General features: G+C 39.8%; 1 protein-coding gene across 2 annotated transcripts; it reads right to left on the minus strand.

Moving 5' to 3' along the window:
• On the minus strand, positions 1-15,811 carry LOC143873174 (uncharacterized). Of its 2 annotated transcripts, XM_077376793.1 has the most exons (3): positions 15,039-15,811; positions 14,939-14,964; positions 1-256 (listed from the first exon to the last, which is right to left on the minus strand). In XM_077376793.1, the coding sequence occupies exons 1-2, from the start codon at positions 15,696-15,698 to the stop codon at positions 14,941-14,943; spliced, it is 684 nt and encodes a 227-aa protein (XP_077232908.1). In that variant the 5' UTR covers positions 15,699-15,811; the 3' UTR covers positions 1-256; positions 14,939-14,940. The 2 variants fall into 2 exon arrangements, with proteins under 2 accessions (XP_077232908.1, XP_077232907.1); XM_077376792.1 differs by lacking the exon at positions 14,939-14,964.
• Positions 15,812-16,679: the final 868 nt, after the last annotated feature.

The following is a 16,679-nucleotide window of genomic DNA, read 5'->3' on the forward strand; positions in this document are numbered from 1 at the left end:
TTATAGTTAAAGATATATATGGCACTGTAATACATACAAAATGTAACTAAAGCCCCGTACAACCAAAATAATCCTCAAATTAAACACAAGGTTTCAAGCAAAATGATTCCCTAAACAGAAGTGATCAACATCTTCCAAAACAACTAACAAATAATGCTCAAGGAATTTCTGTCTTGGGCTGCAACTAAGCCGGTTGAAGGAATACATCTGTGAGAGCTGTCTTGGACTGCAACGAAGCCTTTAACAGAGCCAAACCCTATAAAATGTAGAGACCAATTAACAAACAGAAGAGCATTACAAGAGTATATATAGACTGGCTTCTTGTTGTTTATCAAAAGCCATAATCATCCTTGAAAATACCACTGAAAAAAATAGGGGAAAGAGAATGAGAATGGAGTCTCTAAAGCAAAGACAATTAAAAGACTCTGCCGCTATCTGGTTGTTAAGGAGCCTGGAATGTGCCACTAGATAGAGCCTGGAATGTGCCGCTATCTAGCAGCATGATGCAAGTATAAGTGGTAAAGATATGCCTCGGTACTTATTGATGCAGAATTGTCTGCAATTTCAAGTAGACTTTCAGATGGTGGCTCTTGCCTATGTTTAATTGGAACCAAATGAGGGAATAAAATCGGTTTTAAAGACTGATTCTCATGACATTTTGTGGCGCACTCAAACCAAACAGCCAAAAAATAGGGAATCCCACCTGTGCAACACTCTTAACATTCTATAAAGCCAAGTGTGTGTGGAAATAAAACAACAGCTAGAGTACATCCTTAACGGTCTAATCTACCGGACAATGAGAAGAGCAAGCCGATCTTCTTTGCTGATTTTTGCAAGCTTCCAAACATCCGAAATTTGAGGGAAAAATTACACCAAAATGCAGCCGGCCAGTAGGATGATCATGAACAGCCCAAGATGATATTTCTGCCCCATTCCTAGATGATCTCAAAATCAAATTGATGTGGCTAAGCGAGGAGACGCAAAGCCCTTCAGATAGAACTGAAAATTCCTTGTAAAAACAAGGAGAGAGATATAGGAAGAAGAAGATAAAAGTTGCAATAAAAGTCGGTGAGGGCGCATGATAGCTCTGGGCTTTTGAGCAGGATTTTTGAAAATCGAATTCGGAATGTGGTGGAGAAGTCTGTGTGACGTGGCAGGTCATGATCTTGACTTGAGGCCTCCCACAATATGGCATTTTTTGTTGGATTCGATACAATTAAGGCTAATGGGTAATGTAAAGGTAATGGGTTTTCTTTTGGGCCAAGGAGAATGCTCCTAGGTTGTTGAACTCGAAATTTTACAAAATAGAAATAAAGGTAAAATCCCATGAGAAACTAAGAGGAAAAAAGGGAGGTTACACGTCATGTTATTCCCAAAAATAAAAAAGGATAAATATGAAGTTAACGTATTTTAATGAAAAAGAAAACAAAAGAGAGCCCACGAATAAGGGAAAAGAAATCCCTAAATTTAAGGGAACAAATTAACACTCGCAAAAGAGGATACAAATCACCCACTTCGTAACTTCTCATAAAAGAGGGAAGTTGAAATCGTGGAACCCAAAGATATATGTGAGGTGGCATTCACAGCGACTCAAAAAAAAAAGAAAGTGGAGATCGTGAAATGAAAGATAAGGGGTGAGGTGGCAGTTGCCAACCACCCAAGGATCCTCTATAAATAAGAGGAAAGATCCTTTGAAAAGGAAGAAATGTTTCGAAGGCAAAAGTAAAAAAAAAATTGGCTCACAGAGGGTGACCAAAACACACATTTTTTCACGCCTACTTACAACGTCAAAGGAAGAATGGCTCGGAGTGGGTGAAAGACCCAGGATAACTGCAATTGCCAGGGACTTCTTCCATTAGGCTCTCACGTATGAGGGTGTGGATGAAGATGACGAAATGTTGAGCGTGATCTGAACTCGGAACTGATCTCAGAGGAAGAAATCCTTATGATTGTCGAAGAGCCATCCGAAGAGGAAGTCAAAGATGCTATCTTTAGCTGTCTGCAGGAAACTGCCTCGGATCCATGATGATTTCAGTGGAAATTTCTACTCGAGTTGATGGGAAACTAGGAAGCACGGGTACTCTCCCGGGGCTCCCGCACCCGCACCCGACACGTATGGGGTGCAGGTACGTCCGGGTACGCCCCTGGTACGTCCGGGGTACGTACCCCCCTTTTTTGTAAAAAAAAGAAGCTAATTTTGCGTGTCGGGTGCGCACCACGCGTACCCGACACGTCCTGCTTCTTCCTGCTGCTTCTCTTTCCTCTCCTGCTTCTTCCTGCTGCTTCGCTTTACATGTAAACCATTTAAGTAAATGTCAATTTACTTAAGATTTACATGTAAATAACGGAATACCCCCCTTTTGGATTTATTAAAAATAGTTTCAACACCCAAATCTAAAAGGAAAAAAAGTCAACTCTCCAGTTCTAGTACAAAATTCAAAGAAAAAGGGTCGGGTCAAAATTTTAACTTTCTTGACTTCCAAACGGTGGGGTATTTTTCAAATTTTAAAAATTCATAAAATCTATTTTGTCCAAACATTATTAAATCCCAAAAGTCCGGTAAAAAAAATCTCATAATTTGTTCTCTAAAAATTATTCATCTTGTCAGGCACCGGTCAACACACTGGTGACAGACTTTTTTTTCTAATGAATGATGCCTCTTGTTATGAAATATGGAACTTAATCACTTATGAAATGAAGAGTAATATTAGAATTTTCCATTTTGGTGATGTTATTGTTATTTGATTGCTCTACAATTATTATTTTTTAATTTTTATAAATATATAATAAAATAATAAAATATATTATTATATTCGGCGTACCCGAACGTACCCGCACCCGGTTTTTTTGGCAAATCACGTACCCACATACCCGTGTCGTGTCGTACCCGCACCCCGTACCCGTGCTTCATAGATGGGAAATCATCCGATTGGATTTGATCGCAACAGCCAGGGCCTTTTTTCTTGGAGACAAGCTCTCTAGACTCTACACCTCTACTGTCATCGCCATTATCCCCGAAGTTGAGTCCCCAAAAGATTTTTCAGATTACAGACCAATAAGCTTATGTAATTTCAGTTACAAAATATTTACTAAGATTATTGTAACAAGACTTGCAAAAGTCTTGCCTAATCTAAGTTCTCTCGAGCAAGGGGCATTTGTGAAAGGCAGGTGCATCACAGACAACATATCCATCGCCCAGGATATGATGGGAGGGCTAAGGAAGTAAGAGGAGGCAACATATTGCTCAAAATTGATATGGCTAAAGCTTTCAATAGGCGAAATTGGGGCTTCCTCCAGGCAGTCCTCAAAAGGTTCGAGTTCTCTGAGAAGTGGAGAAAGCTAATCAAAGAAGCTCTCAGTCATGCTGGTTTTCAGTGGTGCTGAATGGAGGAACCTCATGGTTTTTTTAGGTCTTCCACAGGGCTAAGCCAAGGGGACCCCCTGCTAACCCCTTGCCTGAGCAGAGGCATTTCCAGATTATTGTAAGAAGGTAGAGCCAGGTACTTTGAGAGAAGTAGGCCTCGCATCCCCATTTTGCAAAGCCTCTTTGCCAATGATACGGTTTTCTTCTCATACGGATGCAAAAGAAAGCCTCTCCCAAATAATGCGCTTTCTAGGGTGATACGAGCGAATGTCAGGCTAGCTTGTCAACAACAGTAAAAGACTAAAAGCTGATAAGTTTGCTCTGATAAATCTCCAACCAGAAGAAAGAGAGCCATTTAGCTAATCACAGGCTTCAGTACCAAAGAAAATCCCCAATCATGGGGCACCCCTCTACATAGGCAGAAAGATAGCAAATTACTATGACCCGTTGGTGGAAAAAGTCAGAAAGAGAATAGAAGGGTGGAAAGGCAAGCTCCTCTCAGCTGGTGGTAAATTAGTTCTCATCAACCACATGCTGCGTAGTATATCAATTTATACCCTATCTGCTCTAAGCCCATGAAAGAAGGTGATCCAAAGAATCGACAACCTCATAGTAAACTTCTGGTGGATAGTGAAGCCGAAAGGCGGATGAGATAAGGAGCTAATAGTATCTCTTCTTCCGGGCTGCTGGGCTGCAGTTTTCAGTAATCTAAAAATCAGGCTGACAACGTGTGAAGTAAGGCTTGTATGGGAGCCATCAATAAATGGGTTCTTTTTCCATTAGCAGTACGTGGGAGATATACAAATCAAGGGTAAACAGATTGCCATGGTGTTAGTATGTGGGACTTCACTCCAGCTGAGGTGGACTTCACTCCAGCTAGGGTGGGCTGTTTTGCTTGGAAACTACATCACGGGCAGTCCTTGTAGATGAGCAGATACAGTCTTTGCACATCCATTTGTCTTCCAAATGCGTTTGCTGCATTGAAACAAAGTAGAATTTATAGATCACCTCTTTGCTTGTGGCTTGTGTTTGCAGAAGTATGGAACGTGGATCGGTGCAATCATCAAAGTGAAGAGTAGGATGCAGATCTGGTTCGAGTTGGAGAAAAAGAGGAAGTCTCAAGTCGGTTGTCTTATCGGAGTAACTCTGCTCTTCATTGTGTGGGAACTTTGAAAAGAGCAATGCACTAGAAAGATGGAAGGTCACTCTAACAACATTTCATAGATCTTGAGGCGGATCGTCAAGGGATTGCGTTATGGCTCGTGTTTGCAGAAGTATGGAACGTGGATCGGTGTCATCATCAAAGTGAAGAGTAGGATGCAGATCTTGTTCGAGTTGGAGAAAAATAGGAAGTCTCAAGTCGGTTGTCTTATCGGAGTAACTATGTTCTTCATTGTGTGGGAACTTTGGAAAGAGCAATCCACTAGAAAGATGGAAGGTCACTCTAACTCCATTTCATGGATCTTGAGGCGGATCGAGGGATTGCATTATGTAAATTCAAAATTCCTGCTAGCATGTTCGACTACCTTGCTCTGGAGCTTCTCCAAATCAAGGTGCGCAAACCGAAAATCAAAAGAGATGTTTGGGTTTGATGGAAAAGCCCGGACCCTAAGTCCCTTACGCTCAACATAGATGGCGCTGCAAAAGGAAACCCAGGAGAATCAGGCGGAGGAGTCCTTGTAGAAAAGAAGGCGAAAATTATTTGCGCTTTCTCCTACTACTATGAAAAGAGCACAAACATGGTGGCTGAAGCTTGCACTTCTTGATGGGCTCTGGTCGTGCCTTACCGTGGAATCGGACAGCAAAGTGCCAGTGGAGCTCACGAAAAAAAAGAGCGGACTATCTCTTGGTCAATTGGGCACTATTGGCAGGAGATCTTGGCCCTCCTTGACCTACTTCAGCCGTCTATCCAACACAAATTTAGAGAGGGTAATACAGTGGCGGATGCACTGGCGAATGCGGCCGTATACTCCAAAGAGAACCGTGTCTTCTCTTTGTGGCGGGAGATGCCTATTTTGGAAAGAGGGGGCGGCAAGATGAAATGCCCTTGGGCTCCCCAACCTGTGCTCCTTGCCTAGACCGTAGACTTTTGAAGATGAATCTTGCACTCATTGAATTTATGGGTGCTGCCCTGTGGCTGTTGTTTCGACTTTCCGAGGGCCCTTGTGCTTGTCAGCAGCTAAGAGACAATCATACAAGGGTCGGCAAGTGATTGGAGTTGGCAGCAAAATTGAAGCCCCATTGTTTTGCCGTCCAAATATATGCCTCTGCTGTGTAAAGAATCAGTAAGGTCTCTGGCTCATTCAGATGAGGATTCTTTGGTTCATAAAGAATGTGTTTTTGCCGAATTTTTGAACTAGGCCAAAGGTCTCAAAAGAGGTGGAAGTAAGGGCTCCTCCTGGTCTGCTTCTTCCAGGTCAGCTAGGCTGTTGTCCTATGGCTATTTTCCGGCTCCATGTCAGTGGAGAGGAAGAAGAACAACAAAACCAATAACTCAAATAAAATTTCTCAACCTTTGATCTACGGTTTGTTAAAAAACCGTAACAAAAAAGAGAAAGAAGGCTCACAGCCACTTACATAAAATTTTGAAATGTAAAAAAACTCTCTTTCTCCACATCTACTAAGGGGACGTTTGGATACGCGGATTTTAGAATCTGGGATTTCTTCAAAATTGTAGGTGTGAGACAAGAGAAGAAGCGAACCAGCTGTCGTTTTCTGATTTCTCGCCCTTCTTTCCATCAGCAAGAGCGTAGCAGATCATCCCATGTTTCCAGGTTTTAGAAATCTTAGGATGCGGGAGAGATTTCTAAAACCTGGATTTCTTACTTAAAATCCAAGAAACGCTGTCAAGACAGCATACGGCAGCCTCATCATGAACCTCTTTTACACTATTTTCAAACTAAAACCTGGATTCTAAAATCCGCGTATCCAAACAGCCCCTAAATCTCTTTATAGAATATAAAGTCCTACTCAAAGGAAACTCATAACTATTAAAATATATCAAATAATAAAAAGCAGGACTCCTTAATTAAAACTCTTAAGCAAAATATACTTTCTAAAGGTATCCTAAAATCCTATTATACCAATCTATTGCTAACTAAAGAAAAGGAGTAATTAGGAACATATATGTAAGATATTTGGGTGTCCTAAATTTCTTGGGCTCTTTCCATGTTGCCACATGGGGCGCCTACATCAGACTCCCCCAATTGGGAAGGACTCGTTGTGGACCCCGATCCGAGAGAGGAGGCGGTGGGGGACGAGCCCCACACGCTAAAGTCTCAGTGGATCATCCACGTGAATGGAGAGCTCTACCAAGGAACTCTCGAAAGAAGTGCCCCTCACAGCATGAGTGGCGATACAAAGGTGAGATACCTCTCGATTCGGGGACTAGGCCAGATTCGAGGCGTACCTTAAACAAAAAAAAGAGTCGCCATCCAAGGAAAAAGGCAAATGGGCCCTGAATCCCATACTATGCTCTGTTGCAACGGATAACCAGAGATATAAAAGAAGGTTCGTGCCTGGTTACGAATTCGGAAGGTCTAAAGAGCACCTCATCCGCCCAAGTGCAAACACCTGGTCTCTTATGCCATTTACTTAATAATTTTGAAGAGTTTTGGGCGAAAATCATATGAAATGGGAACACAAATCTCCGAGAAGACGTCTATCTAATCATGCATGTCTCGGAGGAATAATAAACATACATAAAAGAAATAAAAGAAGTGTCACCTGAGAATAACTAGGTTATGAATGTCAAACCTAATTGGTGTCTAAGTTCTGGTGTGCAAGCACATGCATGCTACAGCTAAAAGCATAGGATCTGTACATGAAAATAAGAAAACACATCAAAACACACAATTCACTTCAATTTTAAACATAACTGGATAAAAAGAATCCTAAAACTCTAATGCAGGACTTGACTCGGACCAAGATGGCCATCCATCCTAGCTGCTCTACGTATCCCGGCCTCGGGAAGAATCAGAGTCAACGTAGTTCGATGCCCTATTCTAAACTACGATGCCTAACCATCTAGAACCGCTATCCTAGACTCGATTCCACTAGACTCGACTGATTTTTAAAGCTTTTTGTACGATTGCTTAAGTTCAAGTGAATTGTAATTTTTAGGACTCTCTATATGCCCTAACTAATGTAAGTTGTTTAGCCTTAAGCTAATGCAGGTGGGCCCTACATCCTATGTGTATCTAGGCTGTGCAACCTAATGAAAACCATGGGCTGACTATATGCTTCCTAGTCTAGCTATCGGTTCGACTAAATGTCTAACCGATCGACTCGAGGCCTCCTAACTCTAGGGACACTCACACGACAGGACACACCATATAAATACAAATCAAGACAGCCTCCTAACTCTAAAATACCTCAAACAACTAGGACAGACTCCTAACTCTAGAGGAAGATCTTTTTGAAAAGGTTTTGAAGAATTTTTGTATTGTTTGGAAAATTTGAAATGTTTATTTTTAAAGGTTTGGCTGGACCTGGGATAAAGATCCCAAGCTGCATTACGTACCCTGTGGAGAGGGGATCAAGCCAACGTAGTTCGGAACAGGATTCCTAACTACTCTCAAGAATTTTTTAGATGCTTTTGATTTTTTCAAATGTTTTTGAGTTTTTTGACACAAGAGGACTGAATCCTATCATCATAAGGGGAGGACAAACTCCTGATATCCCGCAAAGGTTTGACAGCATCCTATGCTTTGCGGGGGAATGAACAGAATAACAACTCTGCAAGGGTTGGACAGCATCCTATACCTTGCAGGAGCGGATAGAAAAACATATGATTTGACGAGAGGTTGGAAAGAATCCTAACCCCTATGATGATAGAATTTGATTCCTGAATAAGAGGACTGACTCTCTAGACTAAGGACGGATTCCTATGCTAGTAGAATATCAAACTAAGATAAAGCTCACAAGTAATAAGGAAAAAGAGACCTTGTGCATATTTGGCAAAGGTAAAACACCCAGCCGGGCCGGACAGCTACCTAGCCCTAGGGTGCAACAAATGTGCAACCCAATACCCATAAGGGTAGGGGTATGATGCCAAGCCGAGTAGGGTGTTCTCCCAAAACCAAACGACGCACAAAGAGGAGGTTTAGCAAGAGAATGAGACTGGGTAAGTCTCTTAGACACAGAGGTAGGATAGAGAAAAATGCTAGCAAGACTGGGCAAGTCTCCTAGGCACAGAGATGAGATAGAGAAAAATGCTAGCAAGACTGGGCAAGTCTCCTAGGATGGGCTTGGGCTATCACCTTCATCGCCCTACAAGAAAAGGGCTAAGAAGTCTCTATAGAAAGAAAGAGAAGGGAGGGGGTATTACTGAGACTTAGTAATTCTCCCCTTTAAGATGGGCTTGGGCTATCGCCTTCATCGCCCTTGCAATGTAAAGAGATTCTAGTATCTAAAGAAATTTAACAGAAATCTATAAGACTGTGTTAGTCTATCAAAGAGAGAAGATAAGGCTACCAGATAATCGCAAATTCCATTCTATTCTTATAAAAATAAATCAAGTGCTAAGCAAAGAAGAATTTTCAATAAAAAAATACACAATCTATAGCAATCATAAAATGATAAACAACATTAATTAGTCCAGACCAGCCGCTGGATAGCCTAATAAAGTAAAAGAAAACAATATCAAACACTTCTATGCCCAACCACAAACACCACCCCAATATGGGGATGAAATCAGATGATGCTAAAGTAATCAACTGATATCAAATACACATGATAATATTTCTATATCCCGCCTTGAAATCAGACAGTACTCATGTCGATAATATCGAATAGAGTAGTCATCTGATCTCCTTCTTCCTATTAAACAATTTATTTAAATAAAAAGGAATGAGTATAATAAGCTTTGAGATAATCTCACCTGAACAATCCATTTATCTTCAGAATCTAACTCAAAACTTAAGATAAAAGAAAAGTAATAAATTCTCAATATTTTATACAAATTTTTCCAATGATATTTCTAATCTATACAAAGTATAAATTAAAAGAGGCATTTATTTAATATATGTAAGCAGCGAAGTATAATTAAATCTAAAAAAATGATATTTGCTATTGTCAGGGTGAAATAAGGCTGTTAATATCAAAATGGAAATGGCTACCACTATTAAGGTGTGAGAGGGAAAATTCTAAGACTTGCTAAAGGCTGGATAAGCCTAAAAATGAAAAGGGGAGCGCTATTCAGACTGTGTAAGTCCTCTAATAATGGGCTTGGGCTATCGCCTTCATCGCCCTTGCAATGAATGGATTACCTAAAGTGTAAGGGCATCTAAAAGATCGAGAACTCTCTACCTAAAAATAAAAAAGGAAGAGGAGAAAAAAAAAGGTACTACTATGACTTGTTATAATACGGGGTAATCTGAACCCACAAATCGTTTAGCAAGAACACATGAATTGTAGCCACACACATCCTCTTATGGATTTAACAAATAGCAAAAACCAATGAGAATACTACACTATGCACACCAACTGCCACTCAAGGTTGCATAAATGAAACACAAAATCACAAGTCAAACATAAGAACAAACGTAAGAATTTCTAGAGACAACAAGTATGACAAATGTAGCTTAAACAAAACGAAAATAGAAAGAATGACACATAAAGGTTATAGAATTACACTGGAAACTTTGGGTCTAATCCTGTACCAACCATGACTCCAGATAAGCACAATATGAACGACAATTGACAGAAGTAATGAGGTGAGAGTTGATAAATATGATAGATACATTGCCTCACCAAATCAATGCAAATCAAGATACAAAACTGAATTATTTATTGTGCTGTCCAATTATACCCTTAAAAGCTTAATACAATAATGGAATTAGAATCCGTAGACTAAAGAGTTTTCTCCTTTGGAATTGCTTAACAAACAACACACATACAGGCCTTAGGAACTATTATCTACTACAGTCATTTCATATAATATTACCCTCATGCTAATCAACAGATTCTATCTATCTAGCATAACATATGACATGCCCACACATGGTAATACAAACATTTTATATCTCTTAATATTTCTAACAGCTAGCAAAATTAATCTGAGCTTTCATCTCACACCTTGAGTTCCACGGGTTGAGTGACTAAAAGCAAACGATTATAAAGTTTAGAATTCAAGCACTTTAAATGATTCTCTAGACATAAGGAAAGAAAAGAAAAGAAAACTGATATGAGCATGTGTGTTCACTTAACCCTAATGACGTAAGAATCCATTTAACCTCATTCTATACATATAAACAATAGTTCAAAATCAAATGTATAATAAGGTTTAGGGGCTGCCAATATCAAATGGGGCATGAGGGCTGTCATTAACAAAGATGCATGGGCTGACAGTAGCAGAGTGAAGAGATGGCTTCACAATTGAAACTATAAGAGGGGATGGTGGTGATGTCCAAGAGTCGTAAGATTGAAATTGTTAACTGGCATAAGCAAGCAATGAAATAAGTCTCGGACAAAGAAAACATTACCCGAAGTCATAAATGAGAGAGATAAAAAAAAATGTGAATTAAAGTGAGTTTGATATCAACAGTAGATGAAAATGTGAAATGAAGTGGGTTTCACAAGAGAAATGGAAAGACTAAACTTTTACCCAACTCTCTCTCTCTCTCTCTCTCTCTCTATCTCTCTCTCTCTCTCTCTCTCTCTCTCTCTCTTCCTTTTCATATCAACAGATGCTTAATACAATTTTTACATTGAGACCAGTTTTAAATCAAATACAAGATCCAACCCGCTGATCCTAAAGTAACACTGGCTGAAAGGACAACTTGATTATGTTGGTTAGTCACAAAGATATTATGACCAGGTGATACCTTTACCTCTCAACTGATTTTATCTATCCCAAGCTAATACAATTAGATGCTACTCTTGACTTAGTTCCAGTGCTTAATAGTAAAAATCAAACGTGCAAAATGTTGAGAACGTCACACTAATCAAATCAAAGTCCTCGGAGTCTGAATCCATTTGATTAGAATGCTAAATAAAAATTTCCCTGCTTGGGTCATCTGTTTACGATGTGAGGAGGAACCTCCGACACATCATAACAAATTGACATAAGAAAACAAAACAGAGTAAGGAGTAATTGTATTCCTCCCTTTATACCATGACCTTAATGAACTGAGATGTAAGCTTCTATTACTAGTTTTTTTTTATTTTTTATTTTTTTAATAAGAACGAGGAACAATCAAAGCCATCAACCAAAATATCCAACAATGCAGAAAAGGGGCACAATCACAATAATAAAGAAAAGCTATGGAAGTTACCTGAGAATATAGGTGAGAAATCTAATTGGAATTGTTCTTTTTGAGCTGCCTGCTCTAATTCTTGCCAAGAAAAATGAGATTTGACGGCGACTTTTGATCGGATGGCAACGCTAAACAGCAACAAAAATCGTTGGAACCAATGAATCTTCAGCCCCTTACTTCTTCTTCTCCCTGGAACTTTTCTAGATCTAGATTTATTTCAAGGAAGAAATCAAAACCCTCTCTGCCTAAAAGCCCTAAAATCTCTTTCCTTGCAATTTCTCACTTGAAAATGGAAGATCCTCATTCTCTCCAATTCTTTTCTGAATTTCTTAAAGTCTAAAAAAAAAACTAGAATTCAGCCAGGAGTTGGCCAGGATTTGAGTGGAATGGCCGGACCTAAGCACAAAACATGTAGATTAAAAAGTTTAACTCAAGGAAAGACAGATCAAAAGCTAATTAGAGGTAAAAGTGAGCTAGATCTGCTGATGGAGAGGATGGCCGGAGCTAGAGTGTTGCCGGAGAAGATGCCGGGGATGAGAATCGGGAATGTTGCCGGAATCTGAGAAGCTTGCCGGGGAAGCTAACAGATTATCTTCTCTTCTACTCTCTACTTCTTTAAATGTAATGAAAGTGGGTTTGGATGCTTAGATCTGTGATTTGAGGGTTTGGATTGAGAAAAAGAAGATGAAGATGATCGGATTTCCGTCGGATCTAGTAGGGAAGATGACCGGAGGTTGAAGAAAATAATCGTATTCCAGGAAGGATTCGCCGGAGAAGATGATTCTCCCGGCCAAACCCTCTCTCTTTCTCTGATCTGCTTTTGCGAAAATCCCTCTCTCTCCCTCTGCGTTTGATTTTCTTAGAAAATGAAAATCCCCTTCTTCCCCTCTTTTTTTATGAGTTTAAGCTTCTATTTATAGGGGAAAAAGAATATTGATAATGGCACTCCATGCTGATTGGGCAGCGTGGAAAATTGATGAAGCGCGCCCGCAATTCTTGTCCTATTAGGCCATGTACGTCTTTCACAGGATAAATTCACCCCTCCTTCAGGATAAATTCACACCCCTTTTGCGAACTTGCACTACGACTTTGCTCGACTCATTCGCTAGGCAAACGAACTCGGATTTCGACAAAATTTTGCAGGGACCTTAGTAGGACCCTAAGCTAGCTTAGGGTGAAGTTTGAGACCCTAAGTGATTAATTTGGTTGGGTTTTTGCTCAAACACGGGAGGCTCAGGGTACGGTCAAAATGGGGTGTCTACACTCGTCCTCGAGGCCAAATGATCGTCACCATCATCTCCATGATAAACGTTGAAAGTTGCAGAAACTCCCATGTCGCCAGGAAGATCAATCACATAAGCATGCTCACCAATACGCTAGAGTACACAAAACAATCCATCGATTCGGCCTAGCAACTTGCCATGTTTATCCCTTGAAAACATTCTGTTCTACATGTTGATCCAAACAAAATCTCCTTTAAATTTCACATGCTTCCTTATCTTTATGCCCACTTCTTCGTACTTTTGGTTCTCTTGTATCAATTCCTTATTTCTTTCGATTCTTCCAAAAATTCAGTCATGGATAGAAAGTTACTTCCCTCCTCCCTTTAGAGGATTATGAATACTTCCACCTTAGATGGATCCAAAATCACTTTTCACAGCGTTCTCAACAAACATGTATTTTTAGGCCCATCATGGATAGCTTTTCGATCATATCCCCACGATGGACCCAACAATGAGTGACAAACATGAATTGGCATCACATCACACAATTGAGCATCTTGATGTGTTGTTTGCCTATAAAAAAAGAAACTAAAGTACTAAACACTGTTGATTAAGAAGTACCTCCTCCCATTTCTTGAACCATGCAAGCTTAAAAGTCATAAGCCTCCTCTCGATCTCAAGGTTGACCCTGTCGACCATCTCTTGTGCCACCACATTCTCGCAACTCCCATTATCAATGATAAGAGTACAAATCTTTCCATTGGACATACATCCTATATCGAAAATATTATGTTGCAAACCGTCAAGCTTTTCTTCCACTTTGGCTGTATTCATAGCACGCCGAATAACTAATACATCGCCATGATCGTTCCAAGTGATTTTGTCACCATCATCATCATTGTAGTCGTCATATTGTGGTTGTTTAGCTAGAACCTTTGATTCGACAAACTCGTCAAATTCTTCGACCAAATTTCCCTCATCCTCATTGTAGTCGTCAAAATATGGTTGATCATTTAAATTTTCGATTCGACTAACCTGTCAAATTCTTTATGTAACTTATGTTTGGGCACTATTTCACTATATGACCAAAACCCAAGCACTTGAAGCACATATCAATATCATGGTAGGGCTGATTATGACACGCCCGATCATGATTTCCCTTCCACGCGGCTCACCATACGGAGCGCGGAGATAAAAAGGGTTAACATCCTTCGAGATGAGTCTATTGCCAACACGACTTAGAGTTTCGAAACACGCTACACGTTCCGGTAAGTTGTTGGACTTGCATCCTTAATTCTTCGACTTCATCAATTTGGTAATCATGATGAGGAACCTCCATACGAACATCTTGTCCATGCCCATAATTGCTAACCATGGTAGTCGCCTCTTCACGACAACCGCCAAGGATCAACGAGAGCTGTGATACCAAATTAGTGGAGCGGAAGAAGAGAATAACAAAACCAATAACTCATATAGAATTTAACAACCCTTTATCTGCGGTTTGTTACAAAACCGTGACACAGAAGAGAAAGAAGGCTCACAGCCACTTACATAAAATTTTAAAATAAAAAAAAACTCCTTTTCTCCACATCTACCACAACTCTTTATAGAATATAAAGTCCAACTCAAAGGAAACTCCTAACTATTAAAATATATGTAATAATAAAAAGCAAAACTCCGTAATTAAAACTCCTAAGCAAAATATACTTTCTAAAGGTATCCTAAAAGTCTATCGGTTATTATACCAATCTATTGCTAACTAAAGAAAACGAGTAATTAGGAATATATATCTAAGATATTTGGGTTTCCTAAATTTCTTGAGCTCTTTCCACGTTGCCACATGATACGCCTGCATCACACATATTTGGGTGCATTCCCCTGTTTTAGCTATGCTTAGGTCGCTAGCGCGCCCCCCCCCCCCCCCCCCCCCTCTGTCTTTCCACAACTCAATGCATATAAATAATTACAAGACTATTTGTAGATTGGCGTACTGTTGTTCATCAAAACCCATAACCACCCTTAAAAATACCATGAAAAAAATAGGGTAAAGAGAATGAAAATAATCTTTAGAGAGAGAGAGAGAGAGAGCGCACTGCTAGTTAACAAAGAGATCCAAACCCTGTCAAAACAGATACTAGTTAACAGCCTTATCTGTTGGTTATAGAAAAAACAGGCGAAAAAGGATAGCCTTACCTCTTTAAAGCCCACTTGGACCACCTTCGATTCAAGGACACCAATTTCCTTGCCATTAAACTCACTGAGGCGAGTAATGGCCTCGATGGTGGACATGGGTGTCACTACCAAATCATCAGTCACCATATAAGTCACCACACCCTTAACAAATCCCCCCTCCTCATTAGAAACTAACTTTGTTTTGTTGTTAGGAAAGACATAGGTCAACTCTTTGTTCATCTGGGTCTTACAAGAAGGACATGGAGTACCTTTAATCTCTGTTACATATGGGTGAATGTAACTACTTCGAGTATCCTCACAAAAGTAGCTTTGGTTGCAAGAGAAGTACTTCTTTGTTGACGTAGAATCATTGTTCTGCAATAAAAGAGGAGGGTTTGGGTATGAAGGGATAGGGGGTATTGAAGGATTGAGAAGGAAGTTTTTGTCATGGCCTGGTTGAGTGTAGATTTCACTTAAATTATCGACGCTCTCGTATAGTTTACCTAAGCATCCCACCATGTTTTGCTCGAGGAGGAGTCTTGTTACATACCCAATAGGGAGAGATAAGAGACCCATGAGAAAATCTATGAAATCTTTTCCAGCTTCTCCAAATAGCACCTTGTTGGATTTCTTGTCTACCAGAAGCTTCAAGCTTAACTTGGTTTCCATGTCTGATGCCATGTCTGATGAAAGGCCCTTTCAGAATTAGGGTCTCTCACCGATAAATAGATTTTTTTAGAGTTAACAAATTAGGGTTTCTCACCAATTTAATGATTGATTGATTGAATTTATCACCGCTAGTGTTTTATGCACAAAACTAAGCCTAACTATACACAAGAGACGTGCCCTTATGGGCCTTTGGTAAGAATATCATTTCCATCAACCAATCCTAGCCGTTTATCTTAGATTGAAAATGAGGCACCAGTGTGTGAGAGAGAGGAGAAGCAAAGTCTATGTCAATCTTTAAATTGGTGAGAAACTCTAATTTTTTTACCTCTAAAAAGAAACACTTTTGGGCGGTGATAAATTCTCCACCCCTCTCTACGATGAATTCACCCCGTATTTTTCAAAATGGACTTTATAATTATACAGGCCACACATACAATGTTCCAAACCACCCATTTGATGTGGCCACAACGTAAATAGGTTGTGCCCCAAAAATCATTACTATAGGATGATTCTAACCTTGCGATCTAAAGAGGGACTCGCTTTATAGAAACTTCTGTAGATCGGAAGGTTGGGATAATCCTATGGAAATGATTTTTGGAGCATAACTTATTACATTGTGGCCCATCAAATAGACGGTTTGGATCATCTTATGGTGTGGGTTGTACTGTCAATTTTGAAAAATACCGTATGAATTCATCCTAGAAGGGGGTGAATTTATCACCGCCCTAAAATTTACCACAAGATTTTGATTGTAAGAGGGAAAGATACTTTATACTATAGACTCAATCGTCAATCAAGGAAGAGATTTTGTTGATATCTATCTCCGCTAGATATGGAGATTGTTTATCTCTAACCTTTCTAAATTCTAAGAAGCCACTCTCGTTGATCTTTAGCATAAAAAAGGGGGTTAAAATTGATATGTAGACCTGTCAAAAAGCCCATCAAAACATAAGGTGTAAAATTGGAGGGGTTCCCACCATATGCATGGGCCCA

Source organism: Tasmannia lanceolata, unplaced genomic scaffold (genome assembly GCF_043159265.1).
Source record: "Tasmannia lanceolata isolate RefF3 unplaced genomic scaffold, GAP_Taslan_0.1 ptg000002l, whole genome shotgun sequence".
In the NCBI taxonomy this organism is placed as follows: domain Eukaryota; kingdom Viridiplantae; phylum Streptophyta; class Magnoliopsida; order Canellales; family Winteraceae; genus Tasmannia; species Tasmannia lanceolata.